Source organism: Phyllobates terribilis, unplaced genomic scaffold, assembly GCF_046119375.1.
Source record: "Phyllobates terribilis strain yellow unplaced genomic scaffold, ASM4611937v1 Scaffold_1__5_contigs__length_1240528914, whole genome shotgun sequence".
NCBI classification, from domain to species: Eukaryota; Metazoa; Chordata; class Amphibia; order Anura; family Dendrobatidae; genus Phyllobates; species Phyllobates terribilis.
The window spans coordinates 1,159,511,429-1,159,525,746 of NW_027362761.1; the positions used below are offsets into that span (position 1 = coordinate 1,159,511,429).

The window sequence follows — 14,318 nt, forward strand, 5'->3', positions numbered from 1 at the left end:
AATGGACTGGGCATGTAAAACATATTGCTGGACTTATCTTTGAAAGAACTACATGGGCATATACAGTGCATTATGAAAGTATTTGCCCCCCTTGAACTTTTCTACTTTTTGCCACATTTCTGGCTTCAAACATAAAGATATAAAATTCTAATTTTTTTGGGGAAGAATCAACAAGTGGGACACAATCGTGAAGTGCAACGAAATTTATTGGATATTTTAAACTTTAACAAATTAAAAACTGAAAAGTGGGGCGTGCAATATTATTCGGCCCCTTTACTTTCACTCCAGAAGTTCAGTGCGGATCTCTGAATGATCCAATGTTGTCCTAAATGACCGGTATTGATGAATAGGATCCAGCTGTGTGTAATCAAGTCTCCGTATAAATGCACCTGCTCTGTGATAGTCTCAGGGTTCTGTTTCAAGTGCAGAGAGCATCATGAAGACCAAGGAACACACCAGGCAGGTCCCAGATACTGTTGTGGCGAAGTTTAAAGCCGGATTTGGATACAAAAAGATTTCCCAAGTTTTAAACATCTCAAGGAGCACTGTGCAAGCGATCATATTGAAATGGAAGGAGTATCAGACCACTGCAAATCTACCAAGACCCGGCCGTCCCTCTAAACTTTCATCTCGAACAAGGAGAAGACTGATCAGAGATGCAGCCAAAAGGCCCATGATCACTCTGGATGAACTGCAGAGATCTACAGCTGAGGTGGGAGAGTCTGTCCATAGGACAACAATCAGTCGTACACTGCACAAATCTGGCCCTTATGGAAGAGTGGCAAGAAGAAAGCCATTTTTCAAAGATATCCATAAAAAGTCTTGCTTGAAGTTTGGCACAAGCCACCTGGGAGACACACCAAACATGTGGAATAAGGTGCTCTGGTCAGATGAAACCAAAATCGAACTTTTTGGCCACAATGCAAAACGATATGTTTGGCGTAAAAGCAACACAGCTCATCACCCTCAAAACACCAAGCCCACTGTCAAACATGGTGGTGGCAGCATCATGGTTTGGGCCTGCTTTTCTTCAGCAGGGACAGGGAAGATGGTTAAAATTGATGGGAAGATGGACGGAGCCAAATACAGGACCATTCTAGAAGAAAACCTGTTGGAGTCTGCAAAAGACCCGAGACTGGGACAGAGATTTATCTTCCAACAAGACAATGATCCCAAAGATAAAGCAAAATCTACAATGGAATGGTTCAAAAATAAACATATCCTGGTGTTAGAATGGCCAAGTCAAAGTCCAGACCTGAATCCAATCGAGAATCTGTGGAAAGAGCTGAAAACTGTTGTTCACAAACGCCCTCCATCCAACCTCAATGAGCTCGAGATGCAAGGAAGAATGGGCAAGAATTTCAGCCTCTCGATGTGCAAAACTGATAGAGACATACCCCAAGCGACTTGCAGCTGTAATCGCAGCAAAAGGTGGTGCTACAAAGTATTAACTCAAGGGGGCTGAATAATATTGCACGCCCCACTTTTCAGTTTTGAATTTGTTAAAAAAGTTTAAAATATCCAATAAATTTCGTTCCACTTCACGATTGTGTCCCACTTGTTGTTGATTCTTCCCCCAAAAATTAGAATTTTATATCTTTATGTTTGAAGCCAGAAATGTGGCAAAAGGTAGAAAAGTTCAAGGGGGCCAAATACTTTCACAATGCACTGTAAATAATTTGGTGGTGTAAAATCCTGTTGACAGATTCCCTGTTGAATGTGTCCGCTTACATGAATGCTGATGTTTGCTCTCTAGTAGCATCACTTATACAAAAACCTCAATAAAAGCATTGGCCATTACGGTGTCTGATCTCTCATCTTCGATAAATATGGAAATCCCCCCCCCCCCCCCCAAAAAAAAAGAAAAACCTCTTTACCTTTAAACATTTCTTTATGAAAACTCTGAAGCTGGACTATAGAATGGCATAAAACAATTACATTGAAATTTACATGTCAAAAACTCCATCCAGATGACAATGTTACCGCCATGCGGCTACGACTGCGTCTCTTATATTGACGTGGGGAATGTATCTGATGCTATTGGCAGGGATTTGTTAGCTGGGGCAACACAATCAGTTCCTAATATGAAAAGATATATAGGTAGCATAACTAAACTACGGACCTCCATTAATGTGTCCCTTTCAGAGTGAAGTGAGCAATGTACGGATTTCTAGAAAGCCCATGGATTTTTCTACTGCTTCTGAGGAAAGCTGCGCAGAACTGAATGGAAACTAAGGGGTATAGCACTTAAGCGGGGGTCTCAGCACCGAGATTCCACAGATCAAAACTTCTTAGTGATATGTCAAAAAGCTGTAAAATTGATCAGTAAGCCTTTACAGGGTTTTCTCCACAAGAGACATTCACGGTATAATGTTATGGGAGGCCATTAAAGAGTTAATTCCAATATATTAAATAGGGTATAACTTACTGATTGTTGGGGGGGATCTGTCTGCTTAGACGACCCTGAGAATGAGGCTCTGGAAGCCGGGGAACGGGTTCTGCAAAGCCCCATCTTGAATGTTGCACGGATGCTTATGCTCCATTTACTTTCTATGGCAGACCTGGGCAAAATGCGGCCCGGGGGCCTCACACGGCCCGCCGACCAGGACAGCCAAAGGTCTATATGCAGATACTATGTAAGGGGGATGTTTAGGGACATCATTCTGAGTGAGGGGCTGTGAGGGGACATCATACTGTGTGAGGGGACATCATACTGTGTGAGGGGACATCATACTGTGTGAGGGGACATCATACTGTGTGAGGGGACATCATACTGTGTGAGGACTGTGGAGATATCATGTTGTACTGGAAGTTGTTGACTTGACCAAGGTAGAAAGCAAAGGCTGAATAACAGGAGCAGTACGATTTACTGCTTTTTATAGACTTTTTTTTTTTTTATATAAAGTAAAATCATATAGTTTTTATTAGCTGCTACAGGTAAGAATACAAGTTAAAATAAGCCCTATCCTAATATTTATTAACAGTAGCAGCTAGTCAACATCTGTAATCCTGCTCAATATTAAGTGATAGAATTTAATATAAAACAATATTAATAAGAAGAATTCAGGTTGACATGTTGATTCGGCCTCCACTACAGTCACCAAATTGCATGTGGCCTCTTGGGAAAATGAATTGCCCACCCCTGTTCTATGGGACTGCCCAAAAAAAAATCCCATAGACAATGAATGGAGCAGCGGATGAGCATGTTCATCTCCCATTTCCTAGATCGCTGCAAGGGAGGTCGAACCGGTCAGACCCCCAGCAATCACTACAATAACTTACTATCCCTTTAATGTCTGATCCGCGACGCTGCGGCCCCAGCATTTATTTCATCTTCATTTACACTTTCAGTAAAAACAGATTTTCATTTTTGCACGGACAATGATAAAATCTACAATAAAAGAAGAAGCGCTACGAGGCGAAACGCTCGGCCTGAGACTCCAGGTTTCGCACGACGCTCTTCAGAAGCTCTTCGTTCTGGAAGAAGTAAACGTAAAGTTCCTTTTCCAATTTGTCAAACCTGCTTGACTGTAAAATCTTCCGCTTCACTCGCAGATCCTCCAGAACCTCCAATAAAATCTTATTTAATTTGTCTAGATGTGAATTTAATTGCTGAAAATTGGAAGACAGCTCCTGAAAACACAAAGGCGGAAAAAAACAACAACCCGTCATGTATTATAAAGCGATTACACATCGGTTTAAACTTGTAAACTCAGCAAATGTGCCTCGCTCTGCGGAGAAAGAGATCCTCTACGGAACTGCAGACTAGATGCTCGGGACTGGGAAAGCTAGAGGACAATCCTAGAGATGAAGAATGACAGCCATACTCGTTGTCACTCATCTTTGCCAGAACTAGATAAAGCTTAAATTGGACTAAGGCCTTATTCACACTGGCTTTTGCCCCGAAACATAACCTTAACCCCTTAGTGACCAATAGACGTCTTTTTACTGACCTGCGATATAACAGACTAGCATTCCCCGACAGGTGACAATCCTGTAGCTGTCACCTGTAACCTATAGCTGACAACTTGCTGTATTAGCCACGATCAGAGTTGGCACCGACCATGGACATTTAACCCCTTAGATTCTGCTGTCAATAGTGACTACAGAATCTAAATAGTTAACAGAGTGTGGGGTCTCCCTCTATAACCTCATCGGCACTGTAAGATCTTGATTGTGAGGTCCTGATTTTTGCCGTGGCAGTTCATGGCCAAATAACGGCCTTAGAGTCTTCCGGCTATAGCGGCCTGTTCAGAAGTTATCACAATTTAGGTGGTAAAAATAAACTTTTTCATTCTTGTCATGCCACTTTCCATTATTTCCTGAAAAGAACCAGAAGGGTTAATGAACTACCTGAAAGTAGTTTTAAATACGTTGAGGGGTGCGTTTTTTAAAATGGTATCACTTGTGTGGTTTCCAACATATAGGACCCTCAAAGTCATTTCAAAACTGAACAGGTCCCTATAAAAATACGTTTTGTAGATTTCCTTGAAAAAATTAAAAATTACTGCTACATTTTTAAATCTTCTAAAATGCTAATAAAATAAAACAACGCTTTAGAAATGGTGCTGATGTAAAGCCGACGTGAGGGAAATGTTATTTATTCATGTTTTTGTGTGGCATGACTATTGGGATAAAAGGGAAAGTCAATCAAAGTTTGAAAATTGCAATTTTTAAAACATTTTTGTCAAATTTCTGATATTTTTTATAAATAAACGCAAAACATATCAACCTAAATTTACCATTATTATAAAGTATCACGCGTCATATTTTTTTTTTTAAATCAATGGGATACGTTGAAGCATTCCAGAGTTGTTACTACATAAAGGGACATCGGTCAGATTTTTTTTAAAAAATTGGTCCGGTCACTAAGGGGTTAAAGGGTTGTATGACTATATTTATACCAATGACCTATCCAAAGAATAAGTCATCAATATCAGATCTGTGGGAGTCCGACACCCCCGCAATCAGCTGTTCAGCTCCGTCAACTATGTAGTGGTCACTGCAGGGTACTGCAGATGTGCTAGGTTCTCTGTCGGCCGTGTAACCATCCAGTGACAATTACAGCACAGATATAGCCTAATAAGTACTCACCGGGGTATTTAACATAAGTTCGCTTCCATCCGGATACATATAATCTTGTAACGTCTTCAGATTGGATTCGAGCTTTGACATGAAAAGGAACTGTTCTTGCTCAGAGACGGCGAGCTGGTCCTTCAGAGACTGGGTGTCCCGGGATAGCTTCTGCGCCACTGATTCTAGACCGCTGTACGTTCTGAAAAGCTTCTGCGTGTCATCTCCGGCTAGAAGCTCAAATAACCTGCAAAATAATAGTGCACAATAGTTACTGGCCTAAGACAGTGTGGATCCAACTGGCTGTTCAAGGGTTATTCTCATCTCGGTCCTTAATGGTCGAGACAGGAATAAGTCCGTGCATCCTTGACCCCTGAAGGTAGAGGTACAGAGTCGGCCAAGGAATGAATGGGAGTTACAGACTTAGTGGGGCTCAGCAGCTCTTAGCAGTTTCCATAGATCAAGGGGTCGGAGCTGGATGGAGTAAACTTGGGATAACTATCAGTCGATGCTCGTTCAGCAACCAGTAGAGGTGGTACAAGTGGATTCGCGGGACCCTTTCCATCAGCAAGGTCAGTAATTTGTGGCCGCTAGATGAGAGTCCTGAGAAACGCTTCTTACCCAACTGTATCCGCGGCTCTTCTTTTGATTAGCCAGCCTGGCCATTACATGTGTGTCACGTCACAATGACACCGCGCCAGGCTGGCTAATCAAAAGAGGAGCCGGGAGGTAGGAGGTGGTTTTTCCGATCCCGTACAGCGACCATAGATTATTGACCTGGCTGTAAGACCGGGTCCTGGGAATCGATTTGCACCAACTCTAGCAGACAATTATCTGTCCCGACTTCCCCCGTACACGGAAGCAGGAGTTCATGGTTTGTTTTTTTTTCCAATGGGAAGAAAGGAGAAAGCAGGTGCTGGCCCTGAAAACAAAAGAATCAGCCAATTAAATTTCAATGGCCTGATTCTTACTTCCCCTGACATCTTCTGTCAGGGTAGAGATGGCGCCCCCATGGAAAAAAAGATGATCGGTTGATCTTGCCATGCCTTAGGGAATCTATCAGCAGGTTTCTGCTATCTAATCTCAGAGGAACATGATGTAGGGGCAGAGAGTCTGATTCCTGTGATGTATCAGTTACACGCTGCGTGTTGTTGTCTCAAGAAAATTAGTGTTTTATCAGCAGGAGATTATCGCTAGAGGACTAGGTGTCTCCTGGTCAACTGTTCTGTGCAACCCCGCCCCCAAAACTGATTGGCAGCTTTTGTGTACACTTTGCATAAACAGAAAGCTGCCAATCAGTTGTGTGGGCGGGGTTATACACAGAAAGCTGCCAATCAATGTTGTGGGCAGGGTTATACACAAAAAGCTGCCAATCACTGGTGTGGGCAGGGTTATACACAAAAAGCTGCCAATCACTGGTGTGGGCGGGGTTATATAGGGTTCAGCATTTAGAGCACTGCCAGATCTGCAGCAGAGAAATCAGTAATTCTATGAAAATGACAGTATGCAGCCCAGTAAGTGACACATAATTTGAATCAGGGTCTCTGCCCCTACATTATGCTGCTCTCAGATTACATAGCAAAAACCTGCAGACAGATTCCCTTTATTCCTGAAAAAATAAGATGGGAATAAACCTTTAACAAAACCCCTAGCACAAAACCTTCTATATGGTGTCTAAGGGCAGAGACCGGTGCTCTGCTTGGGTCCTGGATACCTGTCCTTTCACATTCGTACAGCAACCTCTATACTGGACCCGCTCATTTAGGCATAACAACCCACTGACCTGATTTTGAGGAAACCTTAATAAGCTAATTCACACACATTTACCAATTCAGGACCACAAAGTGACACAACATTTAGAAAAGTCGCCCATGATTGTGTCATGTAAATTGCACCCATAGTGTAGACCCATGGCCGCAGCACCAGCACTATAGACCTCCTGCACGGACTGCTCACACTTCACCATGATCGGGCCAACAAAGGCCTCAATGAGGGATCAATTTAGTTAGATTTTGTGCCGATCTGCTTTTTAGCAGCCATAACTTTTTTCCCTGACTGTATTATTTTTTTACCACTGTTTTGTGATACATAGGAACTACAAAACAGAAAAATGCTAATTTTGCTTTATGGCTTTTTTTTTTTTTTTCAGATCTTTTTTTACGGTTCACATCATATAATCTGTTGAATTAATTCTACAAATTATTATGTTACTGTGGATCCCTAATATGTGTAAGTTCTTTGCTACATGTATATAATAAAATGTATGTTATATGAAAAAAAAATCAGATTTTTTTTTTCTATTCTTTATGTAGTTTTAATTTTATTTTTTTTGCATAATTCTGTGTGTGTGTGTGTGTGATATATATATCACTGGGGGAGGTGAGTACAGTTCTCCAGATATGCTTAAATTTTGCCGGGACCTACCCCTCACCTTGTTGCCCTACCATTAACTAGTTCAGACAGCGACTCCCACGAGCAGACAGAGCGTGGATATATAACCATTTTTTGTAACTTGTAACTGCAGCTGGCAAATTCAGGGTCCTGACTGCACTGCAAGGCCAATCCAGTTCCCTAGTGCCACCCGTCGATCACAGGATTGTTAAGACGAGAGGAGGAGGCGCTGTTCGTGTTTCCCATTACTGCATACACGGCACTCGTGTCGTACTGTGTATATAGTGATCAGAAAGGTAGAGATGGACTCTTGACAGCCGGCTTCCTGCTTACTCTGCAATGACATTTTAAAATGTCATTGTAGAGTTCAATGTGGACTGCCTGGGACGTTAAAGTTGCATGCAATTAAAGAAATAAGTTTAGGATATATTCTGTAAAGCCATGTTCTACTAAGATAGTATGCAGCTTCGGGATAATTGACAGTCTTACCCATGGGCGGCTGAATCTCTAGAGTCGATGTTGATGCTTGGCTTGTTTGATGCCAACAAAGAACCCTGAGACATCATTAATCTTGCTTCAAGATTGTCGGCGCTTTGTCTCAGCCCTTGAATTAAGGTTTCCAGCTGGCGGTTCAGAGTTCTCTGTTTCCTTAACTCAAGCTCGAAGCCGAGAAGTAAAAGCTCGAAGGAGGCCTTCTGCTTCATCAGATGACGGCACACCAGATCCTGCCTGGACGTGTATAAACGGTAGCGGGTCATCTGCATATCAAAGTCTCTTTTAACAATGGGTATATTCAGCATCTGGCTGCTCTCCCGGACCATGGCTGGAAGAGTCTCCCTTTTTATGGATTCAATGTGATTTTCAATCTTCGATGTCTCATCCTTCAAGCTTGATATTCTCACAGCTAGCTTGTCTTTACGAGAGGCCTTTATAATGCAAAAAAAACAGGTTTTAGCAAATAAAACATGAACTATAGCAAGGAAATGAGAATGGAAAAAGATGTCTGGAGAATGGATGTCTGGTTTGGGTGATGGGTATCCTGGGAGAAAACCAATTAATGTGTTTTAGGCTACTTTTTACAGCATTTGTTTGGCTTAAAAAAATGAAGTGTGTTAATGTGAGTTTTTATTTCTAACATTTTTCCATTTCTTTTATGTGTTTTTTTTCATGAATGAGGCTTTTTTTCATTTTTAACGTTACAAGCCATGTCATGCCCCAATCCCTTTGACTTGAAGGTCTCTATCTATGTATATGTATAATGATAGACCTGTAAACCAACTGTAGCGGGGCGAGGAGAACCCAGCCTACATCGGACTAGTCATCTGAGACGCATAGTCCACGCCCAGCATATCTGGCAGCAATGTCACGGGTGGTGTCTGATTCATGCGCCTGTGGTTTGAGCAGCATGAATGTAAGGACAGGTTCCATTTAAGCCTCATGCTTAGGAACTTGCATGGGACTGATTAAAGTGTCAGAGCATTTTCGAAGACCAATAATACTCTTACCTTGCTCTGAGCGGCACTGGCATTGGCTTCCACCCATTGTAGACCAGCCTTTAAACTTGACTGCTTGGCGTTCGCCTCTACGAGCTTGTGTCTGGCACTGATGTAAGCCAGCTGTAGTCTCATCATCTCCTTGCACTTTTCCTCGAGGGTAGGATCATCTTGGCTATCTCCATCCAGCTGGATGAGCTGAAAGCCTTCATCCGTCTCCTTTATACATTTAGAAAATCCCTCGATGAAATGTTCTTTAGTGAACTGTGTGAGTGCATCCGTGCTCTGTTCTTCACATGATAAGTATTTATCTAGGAGGACCTGGAATAGGAATATGGGTGGTGATGATGAAGATGTTGGACCCTTCTCATCGAGGCAGTAGAAAGAAATGAGCCTCTGGATGCCCTCCATAAGCGTCTGGAGCTCACGGTTCATCTTGTTTCCGGTCACTTGCAGGACACTCAAGGCTTCGTTCAAGGCTCTGGCCTCCTTATCTTCTATATCTTTGAACTTCAGACATGAATGGATGTTGGCAGATGCCATCATCTGAAGCTTATTACGCCTCTGTAGGTGCAGTCCTCGTAATTTCTGTAGGTTGCTAAGCTCTTCCTCCAACTTCTCCACTGCCACCTCCTCCAGTGCCTTAGAGTTGGACGTTTCGCATGTTTTCATCACCTCCTCTAAAGCCTTTTCATCCAGCAGAGCCTTTCCAGACTCCTTCAAGTCATTAAAGGCCTGCAGTTTCTCCTCTGACGCCACGTTTTGCTCGTTGATGCTGGTACAGAACCAGTTTAGGAAAGATTTAGCATCTGTGCTTTCAAACAGCCAGTCAAAGTCATCTCCGTCCAACTTAGAGGCTTTAGGATAGTTCAGCTTCCTCAATGTGTTAACAAAGCGATCTCCGGAATTCATGATTGTCTCTGTACAAGTGATACAAGTAAAAAGGGTTAAAATCAGAAATTACAAGTATGTTACCACCTTTCATTAGTTGCGACTGGTAGCTCGTCATTAAGGAATTCATGTTGCGTGAATACATGTCGCCGTGTTGCCCTAAATTGGCTGACCAGGGTTATAACAACACAGCATCTGTCTCCAGAAAAAAGCATCAAACCTGTCCATGGAATTCAAATGGCAGTGGACACAGCCTCATTCACCTCTCAAACATTTCTGCAGCGAAATGAGCAGAATATGGTGCAGATTTTGCCGCTGCAAAATTGAGCAGCAGATACGTCCCGTGTGTATATAACGTAAATTAGGGTTCAGGCAAGCGGAAGAAATAGTACGATTCTTCATTTGGTTCAGTGTTCCATAAGTCATATCTTGACATCCGCATGTTATACTTTTCACGCATCAAAGATTAAAAAAAAATACCTCGATCTCGAGCCATGGCCACTTGATGGATAAATGCTCTGTAGAAAGATCATTCTTATGCAAGCCTACATAGGTCCACCAGGGTCTTCTCCACCATTATCTTGATACTATCAAGCCATCAGGTTGTGGGTCTTTCTCTTCGCCTCGTTCCTTCTATTCATCCGACCATGATGTCCTTCTCCGGTGATTGCTCTCTTCGTATGATTTTGGAGATGGGAATACCCCTTTAAGCTAACCGCCCCATGGGCATATACAAGGCTGCTGAGCTCGGGTCAGCCCGTGTATGGACATATGACTGTAGCCTAGACGTCCATCTTTCCCCAGAGAGAACACTTACCCTTTATAGTCTATGGATCTGTTCACATGTCTTTGTGAATCAAGTGTCTACAAAACCAAGTCACAGATCAATGGTTCTATGAAAAAAAAAAAAAAAAGAGATACCATCTTCGTGTGGCATTTTCTTTTGGATAGGAGAAGCTTGTAATTTTGTTTTTTCACTAGAAAAAGGATGCCAGACTGCTGGTAAAAATGGACAAAAGGACTGAACATCCATGGAAACTGGGCCTATACATTGGAAAAGCCCCCAAAGTGAGACCATTTTGAAAAATATAGCACTTCTTGAAGTTTTAAAAACCGCCTTCAGGATGTTTGTTTAACCTTAAGGTGCTAGAACACAAAGTGGAATGGCTAGAATAATAAGTGATATTTTTTTCCACTAAAATTTTGCTAACAGGTCACCATGGCTGGCAGACCACCGAGGGCGTTATTTGGCTTCAGGTTGCTGTGGCAACCATCAGAACCACACAACCGCAGGGTGCCAATGGAGTTAAAGGAGTTGTCCACTACTTTTTATTATCTCCCCAATGTATTCACCCAGGGCCCATAAGTGTTTTTGTAAATACCTTGCGTTGCAGCTACTACCTGTGAGTGGCGCTATCACTGGCCGCTCACAGGCATCACGTGACCCCTGGATGCAGCCGGCTCTGACATCCGCTGATGTCACGTCATGTTCCGGATGCAGCCGGGGGTCTCTCTGTTCTGCGTTCCACGGTGAATGTTGTGTTGTGGGGGGTTACCTCGAGTGTCACACCCGGCATCCACCGCGCGTTCTCCCGCTCTCATTCATTGGGAAAGCGTGCGGTGGATGCAGGGTGTGACGCGCGGGGTAACCCCACCTACAGCCCATCATCTACCGCGGGAAGCACGTCACTGATGTCCCGCCTCACTTAACGTGACATCAGCGGGGGGGGGGTCACGCGATGTCTGTGAGCGGCCAGTGATAGCGCCGCTCACAGGCAGTAACATCAGCGCAAGGTATTTACAAAAACCCTTATGGGTTCCGGGGGGATAATAAAAAGTAGTGGACATCTTCTTTAATGAGGGAGCTCATTCCTTCACCTAACCACCTAGGTGCCGCCATCACTGGTGGCAGCAGCATCCAGGGGGGTTATATGGCCGCGACCGAAGCAAACACTGATCGTGGCCGATGCAGCTGGGTGTCGGCTATAATAAACAGCTGACACCCGCTTTATTTTCACCCATCGGGGGCGCTATTCTCTTATTTCTCAGGTCACTAAAAAGGGGCCAAGCACAAAATAGTGATATCGTTGGTGACCATAACACTACTTTTTATGATTAATGTTGTCAATTTGACACAGTTTTCAAGATCTCTGCTAGCTGACAGTAAATATGGAAGCTGAAAACCGCAAGCAACTGACACACACACAGGCGCGGGGTTCACTACTGTATATCAGAGCTGTGACAAGAGCAGGACAGGGTGCCAGACACTATTCACTAACAGCAAGGGCGAGAAGGCCAGACCACACACAGGGATCCAGATAAACCCCCCAGAAAATGGGTATATACCGGTAGAAACAGTGGCGTCTCCCATAGCAACCAATAACAGTGTGGTATAGATAATGAAAGCAGCAACCTTATTGGTTGCCAAAGGAGACACAACTGTGCATAGCAACCAATAACAGTGCAGCACAGTGAAAGCAGCAACCTTATTAGTAGCTATAGGACACACCACTGTACCTAGCAACCAATAATAGTGTAGTATAGATAATGAAAGCAGCAACCTTATTGGCTGATATCAGAGATGCCACTGGGCATAGTAACCAATAACAGTGCAGTATAATGAAAGCAGCAACCTTATTGGTTGCTATCAGAGACGCCACTGTACATGGTAACCAATAACAGTGCAGGATAGATAATGAAAGCAGCAATCTTATTTGTTGTTATAGGCAACTCTTCTATTCCTATATAGTTATATCTGCGCAATGCATTCCGGGACTTGTAGTTCTAGTCAGCGCGTTATTACATGGCTACGAATGTGAATAAACAACGACTACAGTCTCCGGTATACACCTAGCAGTATGTAATGACATGACATACGTACTTTTTCTCTGAGTATTTTTCCCGCTGCCGGTTCCATACTGAATTCAATTCAGTCATGTGACGTCACGATAATAACTACGAAGCGCTGCGTGGACCAAACTGAGGGGGAAAAAAACCGCTCCAGTCGTTAAGTACACACCCATAGCGTTATAGCGGTATTTGACCAAAAGAGGGCAGCAACGCGACATAAATGTACAGATTAAAACAAAAAAAAAAGTCCGGAAGGGGGCGCTGACGCAGCGCTGTGCGGGGTTTCCCGCCCTCAGTGACTGACTCGGCGTCGTGAGAAGAAACTGTGCGTGAGGGGAATCAGGAGTGAGTGCCGCCGCCATGTTCATAGTGACTTCTCCATGATCACTGCTCTATGTCCAGAGCTAAAACTGACCACTGAAGTGTCTTACAGGATCGTCTACGAGCCATAGCTTATTTCTTTCTGTCACAGTCCTTGTATGTGTGTGAAAAGGTGAAGTTTATTACTGACAACAGGTACATGGAATATGAGGAAACATTTTATTTAAAAAAAAAAAAAAAAAAAGTTCCAGGTTTGTTCCAGCGTTTCCTGTGCGGTGCTGTGGGGCTTTCTGTCTTCTGTGGGTTGGTACGATTACAGCGATACCAAAATTATACTTTTCTTTTTATCTTTCACTACTTGTACACAATTTTTTTAAGTCGTTTCCTTTATGTACTCATATTGAGAGACATTTATTTTTTTCTTTGTTCAGACGTCTGAATCAAATGAATGAAAACTTTTAGTTTTCCCACAAAGTAGGATTCCCCCACACAGAATTACAAAGGCAGTGCCCCATACACAGTATGATGTCCCCACAACCCCCTACGCACAGTATGATGTCCCCACAGCCCCCTACACTCAGTATGATGTCCTCACAGCCCCCTATACACAGTATGATGTCCCCACAGCCCCCTACACTCAGTATGATGTCCCCACAGCCCCCTACAATCAGTATGATGTACCCACAGCCCCCTACACTCAGTATGATGTCCCCACTGCCCCCTACACTCAGTATGATGTCCCCACAGCCCCCTACACTCAGTATGATGTCCCCACAGCCCCCTACACTCAGTATGATGTCCCCACAGCCCCCTACACTCAGTATGATGTCCCCACAGCCCCCTACACTCAGTATGATGTCCCCACAACCCCCTACACTCAGTATGATGTCCCCACAACCCCCTACACTCAGTATGATGTCCCCACAACCCCCTACACTCAGTATGATGTCCCCACTGCCCCCTACACTCAGTATGATGTCCCCACTGCCCCCTACACTCAGTATGATGTCCCCACTGCCCCCTATACACAGTATGATGTCCCCACTGCCCCCTACACTCAGTATGATGTCCCCACAACCCCCTACACTCAGTATGATGTCCCCACAGCCCCCTACACTCAGTATGATGTCCTCACAGCCCCCTACACACAGTACGATGTCCCCACAGGCCCCTACACTCAGTATGATGTCCCCACAGTCCCCTACACTCAGTATGATGTCCCCACAGCCCCCTACACTCAGTATGATGTCCCCACAGCCCACTACACACAGTATGATGTCGCCACAGGCCCCTACACTC

General features: G+C 43.8%; 1 protein-coding gene across 1 annotated transcript; it reads right to left on the reverse strand.

Annotated features, from left to right (window-relative positions):
- Positions 1–3,284: 3,284 nt before the first annotated feature.
- Positions 3,285–12,840, reverse strand: HAUS3 (HAUS augmin like complex subunit 3). The gene is made up of 5 exons (XM_073657509.1): positions 12,730–12,840; positions 8,970–9,877; positions 7,954–8,390; positions 5,095–5,320; positions 3,285–3,633 (listed from the first exon to the last, which is right to left on the reverse strand). Exons 2-5 carry the CDS (start codon positions 9,867–9,869, stop codon positions 3,412–3,414), a joined length of 1,785 nt encoding a protein of 594 aa, XP_073513610.1. The 5' UTR covers positions 9,870–9,877; positions 12,730–12,840; the 3' UTR covers positions 3,285–3,411.
- Positions 12,841–14,318: the final 1,478 nt, after the last annotated feature.